Source organism: Panthera pardus, unplaced genomic scaffold (assembly GCF_024362965.1).
Source record: "Panthera pardus isolate Hobbes unplaced genomic scaffold, ASM2436296v1 HiC_scaffold_6, whole genome shotgun sequence".
In the NCBI taxonomy this organism is placed as follows: Eukaryota; Metazoa; Chordata; class Mammalia; order Carnivora; family Felidae; genus Panthera; species Panthera pardus.
In genome coordinates this window covers 96,953,986-96,968,382 of record NW_026526991.1, presented here as the reverse complement: position 1 = coordinate 96,968,382, position 14,397 = coordinate 96,953,986, and the positions used below count along the sequence as shown (strand labels likewise).

General features: G+C 36.3%; 1 protein-coding gene across 1 annotated transcript; it reads right to left on the bottom strand.

Annotated features, from left to right (window-relative positions):
* Positions 1-310: 310 nt before the first annotated feature.
* LOC109259059 (NKG2-A/NKG2-B type II integral membrane protein-like) lies at positions 311-14,397 on the bottom strand. The gene is given in 8 exon segments (XM_053895353.1): positions 311-496; positions 753-856; positions 10,450-10,601; positions 11,142-11,195; positions 11,685-11,762; positions 12,150-12,344; positions 13,470-13,520; positions 14,082-14,397. Coding segments are annotated over 8 exon segments (1,071 nt in total). The 3' UTR covers positions 311-375.

Below are 14,397 nucleotides of genomic sequence, written 5' to 3'. Positions count from 1 at the left end.
AAATAAATAATATATACCGAGTATATTTTTTTACACTAATATAATTACATTTGAGAATAGTTCCATAACACCAAGAATGAAGCCTCAAGTACTATTTGGACTTTGGGCGATATATATGCATTGATGCGGATTCATCCTTGGTAAGAAATGAAACATTCTAGTGAGTGATGTTGATAATGGGAGAGGCCATGCACATGTGCAGACAAGGACAATCCAGGAAATCTCTGGAGCTTCTTCTTAATTTTGTTGTGAGCCTAAAATTACACTAAAAAAATTATCTTAAAAATTGCAAAGAATATAATCATATTGCTTTTGAAATAATGAGAGATGTATTCTTTATAAATGGTGAAATAACATTATACCAAAATGAGGTAACTAAAATGCCTGGTGCTTACAAACATATGGTCTTATTACTGAGCAGGGTGCAAAATAAGTTTTTCTTATTTGAAAACTGAAATATGGACACTTCTTGTCACTCTCTGAAGATGCTGACAACCTGAAATACAGAGAATTATACCTCATTAATCTTGCCATAAGATTGCTTATATCTCTTACTAGGGACCATAGTATTTTGAGGAATGAACCATCCATTTTGACTCATACTTAAATATCTCAATCTCAATATTTCTCATACCATTTTTCTCTGGAAAAACTTCAACTACTGTGTTTATCTGATTGTTCACACATTGCTCTTTTTGTTTCTAAGAACAATTCTTGTGAGGCATAAAATAAAAAGTTGTCAGGAGACTTACACTTTGGGAGAAAATGTTAAGGCCTTTGGCTGCACAGATGAACTATGATGGCTTCTCGGGGATCCTCTAATCCATGTAGTAGTAGAGAGTAAATTCCACAAAAACTATGAGAAAACAAATTTTATTGGGAGTCAAATACAAGATCTTATACTCATTTTAATTCTGTAATAACACATAAAAGTTCATCCTTTCTTCCTTTATAGACACTTTCAAATTATAATGTTACACAGTGGACACGAAAGTATAAAATTATCTTAGTAGGACTAAGTGAGGAGGACAAACTGACCGTGAAAACAATTTCAGAGTTTAGAAAATGGATCACAGGTTAATAACTTATGAAATAGGTACATTGGAAAAAATCCTGGAGATTCAAGGCAAAAGCACATTTGTCATCTACTCGCCTAGGATGCTCCCGTGACTCCCACCTGCCCACCCCTGGATCAGTGGTAAGAAGACTGAAGCTGTTACAACTGGGAGAAGCTGCAAAGAGCAAGGGTGCTGGTGCCATAGGTGGAGACTTGATCAGCAGTAATTAACATCAAAGGTAAAAGTCACAAGGTCATAAAAATAAACAATAAGAATTTGGAAAAAATGAACAAAACTATCAGCAGACAGACTGTAGTAGAGAAGATTCTGCCATAAATGTTTGGCAACAAAAAATAGTAAATCTAGGAAAAATGACATGCAATGCATGTTTACTGAAGTATATGTTTAAAAAGTGTCTACCTAAGAAGTAAAAAAAAAATATGAAGAGAAATTTAAAAAATCTTCCAATGAAAGGAAAGCATAGGTCAATAGAAACATCTGCTGGGATAAGTTGTTGCACATATTAGAACAAAAGTACTTAAAAGTCATATTTAAAGGCACCTGGGTGGCTCAGTCGGTTGGGCGTCTGACTTCAGTTCAGGTCATGATCTCACAGGCCCGTGAGTTTGAGCCCCGCATCTGGCTCTGTGCTGACAGCTCAGAGCCTGGAGCCTGCTTCCCAGTCTGTGTCTCCCTCTCTCTCTGCTCCTCACCTGCTCATGCTCTGTCTCTATCTCAAAAATAAATAAAAGCATTAAATTTTTTTTTACATAATAAAAATAAAAGTCATATTTATACACATATGAAAACTATAAAGAAAACTTAGTTCAAAAATTTGCATGAATATGTGATGGCAGCAATTTAGCAAGTAGGAAATATCAATAGAGAAACAAAACTATATGAAGAAACCACAGAGAATCTGAGTGCATCATTCCATACTGGAAATGGAAAATCCACTCAAGTAGAAAAAAAAAAAAAAACTAACGAATGTGAAGGAGTAACAAAATTTATTTATACCTTAGGATGAGACAGAAAAAAGAGAACCACTTACAGAATTCAGACACTTTCAAAACAGTATCAGGAAAGCCAGCATAGGTCTAAGGAGAATATGAGAAGAACAACAGAGGCAGAAAAATACAGGACAACAATGTTAAGGCATGACAAATGAACTGCGCACTAATATAATGTAAAATATTTATAGACAACCAGAGACTTAGCAAACTGCTAACAGAATGAGCACATACAAATCCACGTCTCATGACATCATAATGAAATGACCAAAGAACACTGGCAAATACAAAGAAATAGTCTTGAGGGAAGAGAGTGGATTTGAAGTGACTTAAGTCAGCATGAAAATCAGGGATGGGTGATGCGTCTTCCATCTCCATCAGCCTTACACCACATTATCTACCACAGAATCCATATCCCTGCCCTGCACACTAGTTCCGACTGAAACGGGATACAAGCAGCAAGATGAAGGAACAGAAAGACACAGACCCTAAATCCCCCATGGAAACAATACCTTAAAAATATCCAGACACAAATCGAGGTATAATCGGTCTAACCAGCTTTGATAAAGGTGCCAGGACCATTCAATAGGGAAAGACAGCATCTTTCACAAAGGGTGTTGGGAAACTGACTTCCCTCCCACATGCAGAAGATTGAAGCTGGATGTTTCCATTTACACCGTATACTAAAATTAACTCAAACTAGACGAAAGACATAAATGTAAAGTGTAGAAGTTCCTCAAAGAAAAATTGGGGGCAAAATAAACAACACTGCATTTGGCAATGGTTTCTTGGCTCTGCCACCAAAACCAGACCACAAAGGAAAAGTCCATTGTAGACAAATGGGCTATATCAACCTAAACATTTCTTTGCATTAAAGGGAATGATCAACAATGAAAAGACAGAGTGGAAAAAACACTTGCAAATCATATATCAAACAGGGAATCACGTCTAAAATATATAATTAGTCTACAACTTAGTATCAACAACAACAAACACCAAGAACACAATGAAAAAATGGGCAAAGAAATTAGACATATTTCCAAAGACAATATAAATTGTGAAAATCATATGGAAAGATGCTTAATATCGCTAATGATCAGAGAAAAGCAAATCAAAATCATGATTACTTATCACTTCATACTCATAAAGATGGATGGCACACAGCAGAAAATTGTTGAGTCGCCTGGTGGCTCAGTTGGTTAAGTGTCTGACTTTCAGTTTTGGCTCAGGTCATGAGCTCACAGTTTTAGGTTTGAGCCCCGCGTTGGGCTCTGTGTTGATGGCGCAAAGCCGGCTCTGGATGCTGTCTGTCTCCGTCCCTCTGCACCTTCCCTGCTTGCTCTCTTTCTTTCTCTCTCTCAAAATAAATAAATAAACCCTCTTTAAAAATGTTTCAGTGAGGAGGTCAAAAAGAAGGAGACTTACACATGGTGGTTGGGAATGCACATCGTTCAGCCGTTATGAAGATATGGATGGAGCTTCCTCCAGTGATTAAAACTACAGTTACCACAGGAGTCAGCAATCCCACATGTAAGAAACTATCTACAAGAATTGAAAGCAAGATCTCGAGGATACGTGCACACCCATGCTCAGTGCAGCAATACTCCTAAGAGCCACAGGGTAGAAGCAGCCCAAATGTCCACTGATGGATGAATGGAGAAAGAAAGTGTGGTATACACCTACCAGTGTAATATTATTCAGCCGGAAAAAGGAAGGAAATCCTATTAGAATAGCCATTTCTTCTCACTTATGGTTAGTTTGTAGGATATAACTTGGGTATGTATTAGAAGGAACTGAAATCAGTATCTCAAAAGGATTTCTGCACAGCCATGCTCACTACAACTTTACTTACAATAGCCAATCTATGAAAGCAACCTAAGTATCTGCCACCTGAGAAGTGGTTACGAAGATATGTATAATGACTATAAATGTGTATATAATGTATATGTATAATGACTATGCATATATACAAATGCTATTCAGCCAAGAGAAAAAAGGAAATCTTGCCATTTGTGACAAATAGATGTCCCTTCAAGGCATTTTATTAAGTGACTTAAGTCAGAGAGAGATACACAAATACTGTATGATCTTACTTACATATGGAATCTCAAAAAACTGAACTTGTAAAGAAAACATATAGCCAAATGTTGTTTCCTGAGCCTGAGGGGTGGGGGAACTGGGGAAGTGTTGTTTAAGTTTACAAACTTGCAACTAACAGATAAAGAAGTTCTAAAGATCTAATGTACCGTATAATGAAATGGTCATCATTACTGCATTATGAATTTTGAAGTTGCTGAAAAAGTAAATCTAAATAAATAAAAACTAAAACTAAATACATATGTGACATGACAAAGGTGTTAGCTAATGCATATTACCATAGTGACCATACTGTAATGTATTAGGCAGTGTTGTATGTTAATTATATGTCACAAAACACAAACAAAAGATATATTTGTTGTACTTACAGCAACTACTAAGTACATAATTTAAAAACATAGCTAAGACATCAACAGAAGATTTAAAAGGGAATACTAAAATATGTGTTTAATCCAAAAGATGTCAGGTAAGGTGGAAGAAGAAAATAACACAGACATCGAGAACATTCAGCAAATGACAGACCTAAATCCAAGGATACAAATAATTACCTTAATTTGAATGAAATAAATATTATAATCAAAGTTAGAAATTGACATTCTGAATCAAAAACAAGTAAGATCCATCTATATGTTCTCTACAACGAATGAATATTCATGGGAATTAAATAAGTATTCCAAGTATAAGATAGTGTCATCCTGAATAAAAGAGTAGTATCCATCTATATGCTCCCTGTAACTGACACACTGTAGATTCAAAGGCATACATTGGTGAAAATAAAAGGATAGCAAAAAAATAGACCCTACAGACAGTAACCAAAGAAGAGAGTAGAAATGACTGTTTTAATAACAAAGTAGCTGTTAAAACAAGAAATGTTAGCCAAAATTAAACATTTCAAAATGTTCAGGCTGTCAATATAAGAGGAAGATAAAACAATTATAAACATATGTTAATCACCTAACAATAGAACCCTTAAACACATGAAATAGAAACTGACAGAATTAGAAGGATAAATAAACAATTCAATGAGTGTACTTGAAGATTGAAATCTCTTCCTTCAGTAAGTAAGAACAGATAGTCACAAAATCAGAAGGACTATGGAAGACTGTCAAAACACTAGGAATCAGCTTGATATAACTGACATGTATAGAAAGTGTTCTAGATCATAAATATGGATCAAAAATTTTTTTTAACGTTTATTTATTTTTTTGAGATAGAGAGAGACAGAGCATGAACGGGGGAGGGTCAGAGAGAGGCAGACACAGAATCCGAAACAGGCTCCAGGCTCCGAGCTGTCAGCACAGAGCCCGACACGGGGCTGGAACCCACGGACCCGAGATCATGACCTGAGCCGAAGTCGGCTGCTTAACCGACTGAGCCACCCAGGCGCCCCATGGGATCAAAAATTTAAGGATGGAAATATTCAAAGTAATTTCTCTGAAGAATAAGAAATGAGAAGAAACAATGGAAAGAAATCCGGGAAATTTCCAACGTGTGGACAGTGATACACTTCTGAAAAATTCACAGTTCAAATATGAAATCTTTGAAAATCTTATACTGGATGATAGAAATTACCTTGTACTGGTTGACAATAAACTGAGAAACATCAAAGCTTTTAGGATGAAACTAAAGTAGCGTTTAGAGACAATTTGTACCTTTGTCAATTACACTCAAAGGGAAGAATGTTATCAATACATGATTTAAGTTGCTCCCCTCTCAAAAAGCAAGAAGAGAGGAGCCAGTAGTTAAAATATGAAACACATACGTTTAGCTAAAAGTTGATTGTGGAGTATGTATAATAGAATAACTCAAAGTAGCCCCAAATGGACCAATACCCAAACATCCAAGAGCATCCGCAACAGAATTGGTGAATACATTGTAGTAGAATCCGACAACAGAACAACAAAGAGATGTGGACAATTTGCAACTGGTGCAGCTATCGGGATGAATCACACAAGTTTACCTTCACCTGACAATGCCAAAAATACAATATGCATACTGTTTGATTTCATGTATACAAACTGTTTTTAAAATGCAGAAAAGAACTTGATAGTGGCATTTTGCAGTGCTGGTAATATTGATTTTCTCATTCCATACAATGGTGACACTGAAAACTCAGCTGTCTGTTGGCATTTATAGCATATGATCCATGTGTATGTACATTATACCACAATAAAAACTATCAAGAGAATATTATGAAGAAATGCAAATATATGTAAATGTGATTTCTCTGATGCAGAAGGCACCTGAACAAAGTAATTCTTATTTTTAAAAAGCCTTTTGAATGGGGCACCTGGGTGATTCCATTGGTTAAGCACCCGACTCTTGATTTTGGCTCAGGACATGATCTCAGCGTTTGTGAGTTTGAGCTCCGCATTTGGCTCTGCGCTGACAGTGGGTAAAGTGTTTGGAATTTTCTCTCTGTCCCTCTTTCTGTCTCTGTCCCCCTCATTCACTTTCTCTCTCACACAAAATAAATAAATAAAAATAAACTTTATAAAAACCTTTGGAAGATAGAAATGAATAGGCAATATACATGCAAAGATCCTGAAGACATATAATAACTCTGAAAATGAACTTGTATAAACTCCCTGTTTAACAAAGGACAATGTTGGGGACACCTGGGTATATCAGGCAGTTGTGCTTCTGCTCAGGTCAGGAAAGGATTGCTTCTGAAATGGAGCCCCAAGGCAGGCTCTGTGCTGACACCATGGAACCCTCTTGGGATACTCTCTCCCTCTCATTCTGCCCCTGCCACTGTTTGCATTCCCACTGTATCAAAATAAATACATACATATTTAAAACAAAAGGAAGGTCTTTAAAGTAGAAAGCTGACATTAAAAAAAAAACAACATAAGGACATTAATTAAACACATAGGAAAGTGCAAAATTTGTACCCACACAATATGAAATGCGTATTTCCAAAAAATGCAGTCATTCATTGGAAAAGTATAGGCCTTTGAAAAAGTGTTGTGGAAACAATGGGGTATCAAATATTATTTATAATTATATACTTCAACTATATTAAAATGCTCAAAATTAAGCACACATACGTGAAAAAAAATTGAAGGTGTATTATAAAATGTGCGAGACCTACAGTTTGACAGAGATATTTTTAGACAGAATATCAAAAGCACAATCCATAAAAGAAGAAATTGATGAAATGTAGTTCATCAAGATAATATCTGCTCTTTGAAGAGAAAATAAAGTCATAAACTTGTGAAGAAACATTTACAAATCATACATCTAATAAAAACAAAAACAAAAAAACTTGCCGCCTGGGTACATAAATATTTGTCAAAATACAGTGAAAAAAAGTAAAAATGTTAGCAAAATATTTCAGGAGATACTTCACCAAACACCATGTATAGATGGCCAATAAGTACAGGAAAAGATGCTGAACACTATTAACTTTAGGAGCATTCAAAATAAAACCACCCCCAGACCAGACTTCCTGTTCTGGAAAGAAAGAGTGGATAGACTTTTCCCTGTTCCTCCCACCAATGCAGCTACAATCCCTGGGCATTATACAGAAGATGACATAAGATTCAGAAAGCTAATGAGAAAGCTGACAGATCCCAGCCCTGGAGACCCAAGGAATGGCATGGTGGTGAGCTTCCTGGAATTTCCCTCTACCTCACATAGACTGGTGTCAGAGAGCCTAGCAAACCACAGACACCAACAGGTACATACCCAAGTCTCCAAAATGTTTTTTCTCTCTGCTCAAAATAACAGATAAAAGGCATGCTAGAAAGACAGAAATGTTTTAGACACTAATTGCGTGATTCTAATAAAAAACCATTGACTATCCACCAAAAAAAATCAACAGGCATGCAAGGGAAATTAAGACTTTGTCTGATAAAGGAAAACTAAGAAAATGTATCACCACCAGACCCACTCTGAAAGAACTCCTAAAGGCAATAAATGGCAAAAGAAGGCATCTTGAATCATCAGGAAGAAAGAGAGAACAAAAGAATGAATAACACTCTCATAGGCATAATGGACTTTCCTTCACTGTGTTCTCTAAATTGTTTGATATTTGAAGGAAAATTATCAGTTGCAGCAAAATTATAAATTCCATGTGATTCTCAAAGTAAGTAGAGAAACATTTAGGACACAGTATAATTGGGACACGGTAAGGGGCCATAAAGGCAAGTAAGTCTCTACATTTTACTCCAGCTGCTGTGGGTTGTTACAGACTGTATAGACAGTGATCTGTGAATATATAATTATCTATATAAAGATATATAATATCCATATATTTATATAAAGGAGATTAGAGCATATGTGTACATATATAACTTCATGTATATAAAGTTATTTATTGTGCTTGCTTTGGCAGCACATGTACTAAAGTTATTTATGAAGATGAGACCTACTTTGCTCTAAATGATGCTCCGTCACAGAGGTAATGATGTAGAAAACTATAACCTTCACTTTTATCTCACAGCATCAGAAATATAGCATCACAAAAAATAAATTCTAACTGGATCATAAACATAATTAAAAGTTAAAAGATAAAGAAATAAAGAAAAAGGTGAGTCCAGGAAAATAATATAGGAAATAATATTCATGAACTATCAGTAACTTCTGAAATAGGTCCATAGCAATGATTGTAACACACCAAGTGCTAAGTAGGACTATGGTAACATTAAAATTCTGATCATTCCAGAGAGAGAGAAAGGGAAATAAAGAAGGAGGTGAGGATAAAGAAAAGAAAAGAAGATAGACCAGACAAAGTAACTATATGGCTTAAGGTATTATGCTGAGTGAAATAGTCAGAGGAGGACAGATATCATATGTTTTCAATCATACTTGGATGTTGAGAAACTTAACAGAAGACCAAGGTGGAAGGGAAGGGGGAAAAAAACAGTTACAAACAGAGAGGGAGGGAGGCAACCCACAAGAGACTCTTAAATCCAGAGAACAAACTGGGGGTGGATAGAGGGGTGCGGGAGAGAGGAAAATGGGTGATGGGCATTGAGGAAGGCACTTGCTGGGATGAGCTCTGGCATCAATCACAGGAATCTACCCCCAAAACCAAGAGCACATTGTATACACTGTATGTTAGAAACTTGACAATAAATTATATTAAAAAATAAATAAATACAATTCTGATCATTAAAAGACTCCATTATGAAAGTAAAAAATGCATGTCACAAATATTTTCATCTTAAAAACTTGAGAAAGAGCTCATATCTAAAATATGACAAAGGCTTCTAAGAGGTGAAAAAAAGGCACCATCCTGGAGAAATGGGCAAGAGACACAGCCCAGTACTTCTCTTTCTCACAAAAGAGAATGGCCTTAAGATTTACAACACAGAAAAATGGTACTGTGTATAACCATCAGAAATTATTAATTACTTTTACTGAGACTACTGAGATTTGGGTCAAAAGACTAGTTGATACAATGGATATTTACACAATACAATAAAAGATGTAGGGAACATTTAATATATTGAAATTTCCACATGTCAATGAGTGTGCAATTTCAGACTAACGCTTACAGGGAAGTGTATTACAATTATACATAAATATAATTATGTTGTATTTATAGGTTATTTTATTATGAAAACCATAACATTTATATTACATAAATATGCTCTGTAAGATGTAGTTATATATAATAAAGGATTATAAATATGATATGTGGAGGAAGATATAGGAAAGAATTTTCATAACACAATTATTCATAATACCCACATAATAAAAAAGAACTATTTTACTGAGAATGGTTTGAAACTGTCATATTCATATAAGAGAGTAGTGAAATTTCACAAACTATAGACAAATGTGTTAATATAGATTGATTACAAATACCATCTGCCAGAGAAAGGAGACACATATAAAAATGCACACTGAATGATTCCATTGATATAAAGCCCCCAAATAAGCAGAAATATTTCATAAAATGAAAATGGGCAGGCCTGATAAAGGCTGTAAACTTCTGTCCCATGATGTGATTGGTATTTGTGTGATACTATATATTTTATAATCAGTGTGCACAAATGCATAGTTTCCTTGATGTCTTGTAAAATTAAATGTGAAGTTTATTTCAGGAAAAAGAGCATTTCTAGAGAGACAGGTTTCTATGAAAAGTAAGAACTGGAAATTATCAAATGTACATTCAAGGTATAAGCATATAAATAATGTGTCATACAGTCAACATGTGGAGTATTAAAGACTTTAAATAAACTACAAATACATATGTCACTATGGATGAACTCTACAAGCATAATATTCACTCACAAGCTTTTAATAGAATCTGGAAACATCTAAAATCTTACCTTGTCCTCTTCATCATTATAGTAGAGCAGGTTAGAATTCTTAGAAGCACAGGACGTCAAACTCTCCTTCCACGATTTTCTCTCAGTGCTAATGTAATAGCAATTGTTGGAATACGTAAACCACACTTTCAGACAATGACAACAGAGACATGCTGGAAAGAGATTACGAGGTATTATCCAAAAAGCTTTGACTATTACAAAATGAAACTTTACATACTGTATATGTGTACACATATGTGTACATAACATATTCATATACCCTCACAAGCTGGTAAAATTAAAGCAACACACACACACACACACACACACACACACACACACTCAGAGAAGAGTCAGACTTTCATCCCCTAATTTATGTGCCCATATAAAGCAACCACAAAAATGTCCACCTCTACATGTCCTGAGAATCACTGAACACAACCATCTTTATGGAACGATTTATCTTTTATCATGTTATAGGAGGAGAAAATGTAAGGCAATTGTTAACAACGGGTACGGTGATTTTAAATGAGCATGTCTTCATATTGTTGCCTAAGAAGTAATAGTCTCCTAGAATCATTATTTCTGAAAGTTCATTAAGCGATTTTCTAATTCACTTTTTCCAAAAGAGTCTGTTATCATCTTTGCCTACTTGGAGATAGAGCTAAAATAGACAGAAGACTAATAACAGATGTTTGCAAGTGATGTTGTACCTTTCTGGATCTTTGTTTCCAGGGACGTTTTGTTCTGCTCTGGTCCTTCAGTAGCTTGAACATTAAAGTAATCTTCAAGAAACATAACATTAAATTAAGTGGATCGCAATAATTTGAATTTCTTAGTTTGAAATTTGGTATATTATTTAGAATTAGAAAATGCTGCAATAAAATTGATTTTACCAGTAAAATTTTAATAAAGTAATGAACATGAGAGGGGGAAAAGAATTCAAATGCTTAATGAACCAAATTTCACCATCTCTTACAGTATTTGGTTTAACCAATCTCAAGAATTCATTTGTATATATCAATAAAGTCTCTCACATAACTTGACTGTGAGTTATAAACATTCTGAAAAATGTTTAATACTTCCTACAATTATGTGTTATTTCTACTTTAGATAAATTCAGAATAACTATTCCACCTTTAGAGCATGCATCCATCAAAATGGGATAATAAAATTCCATATGTTATATAACATTTCAAAGAACTGATGATATTAACGTGAAACACTCCCTATTAGTCATTCAAACACTGACTTACAGGGAATAACGTTTATTTTTACCACAGTGGACATCAAGACAAGGCAGATGATTCCCAGAATCTCAGCAATGTACCTCCCTGGACACAAGAGAAATGAAAACACTGACAAAAGATGCATGGAAATAATCATTTAGGAAATTTACAAACAAGAGAAGCAACAACCTGCAGGGAATCAAATGTAAACCCTTGGACCCCAAACCCATATCTACAATTGTAATCTTCTCTTAGATTATACCATTGCATTTGCAGTCAACATACTACTCCATGACAGGTTGGTAAACACTCCGGATTGTAACACTGGAACAAAGTGAGTCCCCAGAGTTCAACGACACTACCATATTCCAACTTCTATTTCTGATCCTCACAAATGAAAACTACGTGAGATCATTTCCTACTCTTTCCCTACACCTCTGCACCCCAACATCACATCCTGGAACAGATATACATGTCTGTTAAATATTTTACCTTTGCAGAGATAGTTCTTGTCAGTCCCTTGAAGCTCCTGAGAAGCAACTTGAAGATTGAATTCCGCATGGGCCATTTCCTGCTCAGTTACTGAAATGGATCTATTCATGCTCTTAGGTTTCACTCGCCCTCTTTGTGACTCCTTAACCTGACTGAGTTCTGCCTAAGTTAGTCTTGGGTTATTCGTCTCTGCAGCTGAGTAGTGTCAGGCACAGTGCTGAATGGAACTGCCCTGAAGGTCTTGATCAAGAGTGTATGTCATGTGCTGACGACATTGCTAGTACAGTGACACCGGGTGGGGTGCAGGGTGAGGGATACTGCTCATTTGAAGTGGAACAATGCAAAATCTAGCTCCACTTCCCTTAGAGCTTAAATAAGTATTTCGTGACAGAATAACAGGGTTTTACAGTGACACAATGTTTGACACTGTAGTAATGGTTGGGAAAGTGTAACAATACATAAGTGAAGAGGAAAATAATTCAAGGATAATACTGACCTCATTAATGTAAGGTCAGATCCAGGGAAACCTTTCTACACTATTAGACTAGCCAGATTAAAATTAAAGGCTGTATTAGAGAAATCCTGTTGCACCAATTTTTGTGATGGTGAAAATCCATTATTGCTTAAAAATAAAGTACTGTGAGACTAGGGAATACTAGTTTTAGCATATATAGGAATTTCCTATAATAAGTGACTTTTCTTTGGGGATTTAGATTTCTTTACTAAAAGGTAATACAATGCTATCAAGTGATATTTTAGGCTGAAACCTGTGGAATTCTGAGTTTTGTTGATTTTAAAAGGACTATTTTATATGTTGCAAAACATTATGTGACACACTAAACTTAACCAAAGCATGAACAATGGTGAAAACAAACAACAACAACAAAACCCATATTCTTAAAAAACACTTATTTAACATCTGAAAATGGCAATTGATTTCATGGCAAAAATATGAAAGTATAGAATGATAAATAAAAGTGTAAATCATTTATGGAAGAACACACTTGGTGCAAATTTCTGGAAAGATCTATGATTTCAAAGGCAGTGAGAGTAGCTTTATTTCTAGAGGAATGGTACCAAATCACATAAATGAAATTTCATACTTCAGTCAATGAGGTCTGCAGTCCATGAACTCTGTAATTACTCCTGGCTCTCAAACTTACAAGCATCACCTTCTAAAAGTTACTTCATGGGTGGGAGGAGTTAAGGTGTTGGAATGGCATGGAGACGCTAATTTTGTCTCCTCCCTGTAATGCAGCTAGAGAAGCACCAGACCATTTGGAACACCTAGGAAATTGATCTGAGGAGTGTAGCAATAACCTGCAAAACCTGAGGCATAGATGTCGGCGGTTATGCAGGGCGAGAGGTGAACTGAGGGGAGAAAAGATGAAGAGAGTAGGGAGCCATTTTCATGCAGAGAAGACAGAGAGAAAGAAAGGGGGAGAATGTGGTGCATTGGGATCCTGCAAGAAAAGCACTCCTTCCTGAAAGCAGCTGGATAAAAGAGACAGAAAGAGTGAAAATACTCATAGGGGACTGAAGAGGAAATCTGTCCCCCAAAACCACTGAGAGGGGGAAAGGAGAGGTAGTCAGTACTGCCAGGGTTTCTATAAACAGTAGAGCGGAGTTTCTATAAACAGTTGATTCAGAGCACAGAGGTTGGTGGTGCTCTGGTGAGGAAGTGGGGCGAGTCCCCAGGAGCAGGCAGTGCTGTCTGAACCGTCTATGTGCTGTAGAGAGAGAAGCTGTTCCCTGCTTGGAGTGCAGTTGGTAGTGGCCATATAGCTTCACAGTGGGCAAAGGTCTGAGCAGACCCCAGAGACAGCTACATTTGTTAGTAATGGGACAAAGATGCCAGAGTGCCACAAAACTGGATCTAGCTGTGTGTTGTGATTTCCTATAATCTCTGAACCTCTGCCACTGTGCAATCACGTGAACATTTTCTGAGGCAAGACTGCACCTGGCCACTGCTCAGCAATACCCTCCCCCAGAGAGTCAGTGCATATCGAAGCAAGCGGTCTCTGAAATGTGGGGTTCTGAAACACAACACTGTCTGAGATAAAACTCTGGAGAGAGGTTTCACCTGGAAGGTGGACAGCTTAGACATGGACAGGGTAGAGGTGTAGAGTGGGCAGAGGACTGCAGCCAAGGAGGGGTGCTTGCTGGTGGGGCAGTGAGAGCGCAAGTCCCTGTGCCAAAGACTAGGACACTGGGTGAACCCATTTCCACCTCTCCCACGCAAGCACAT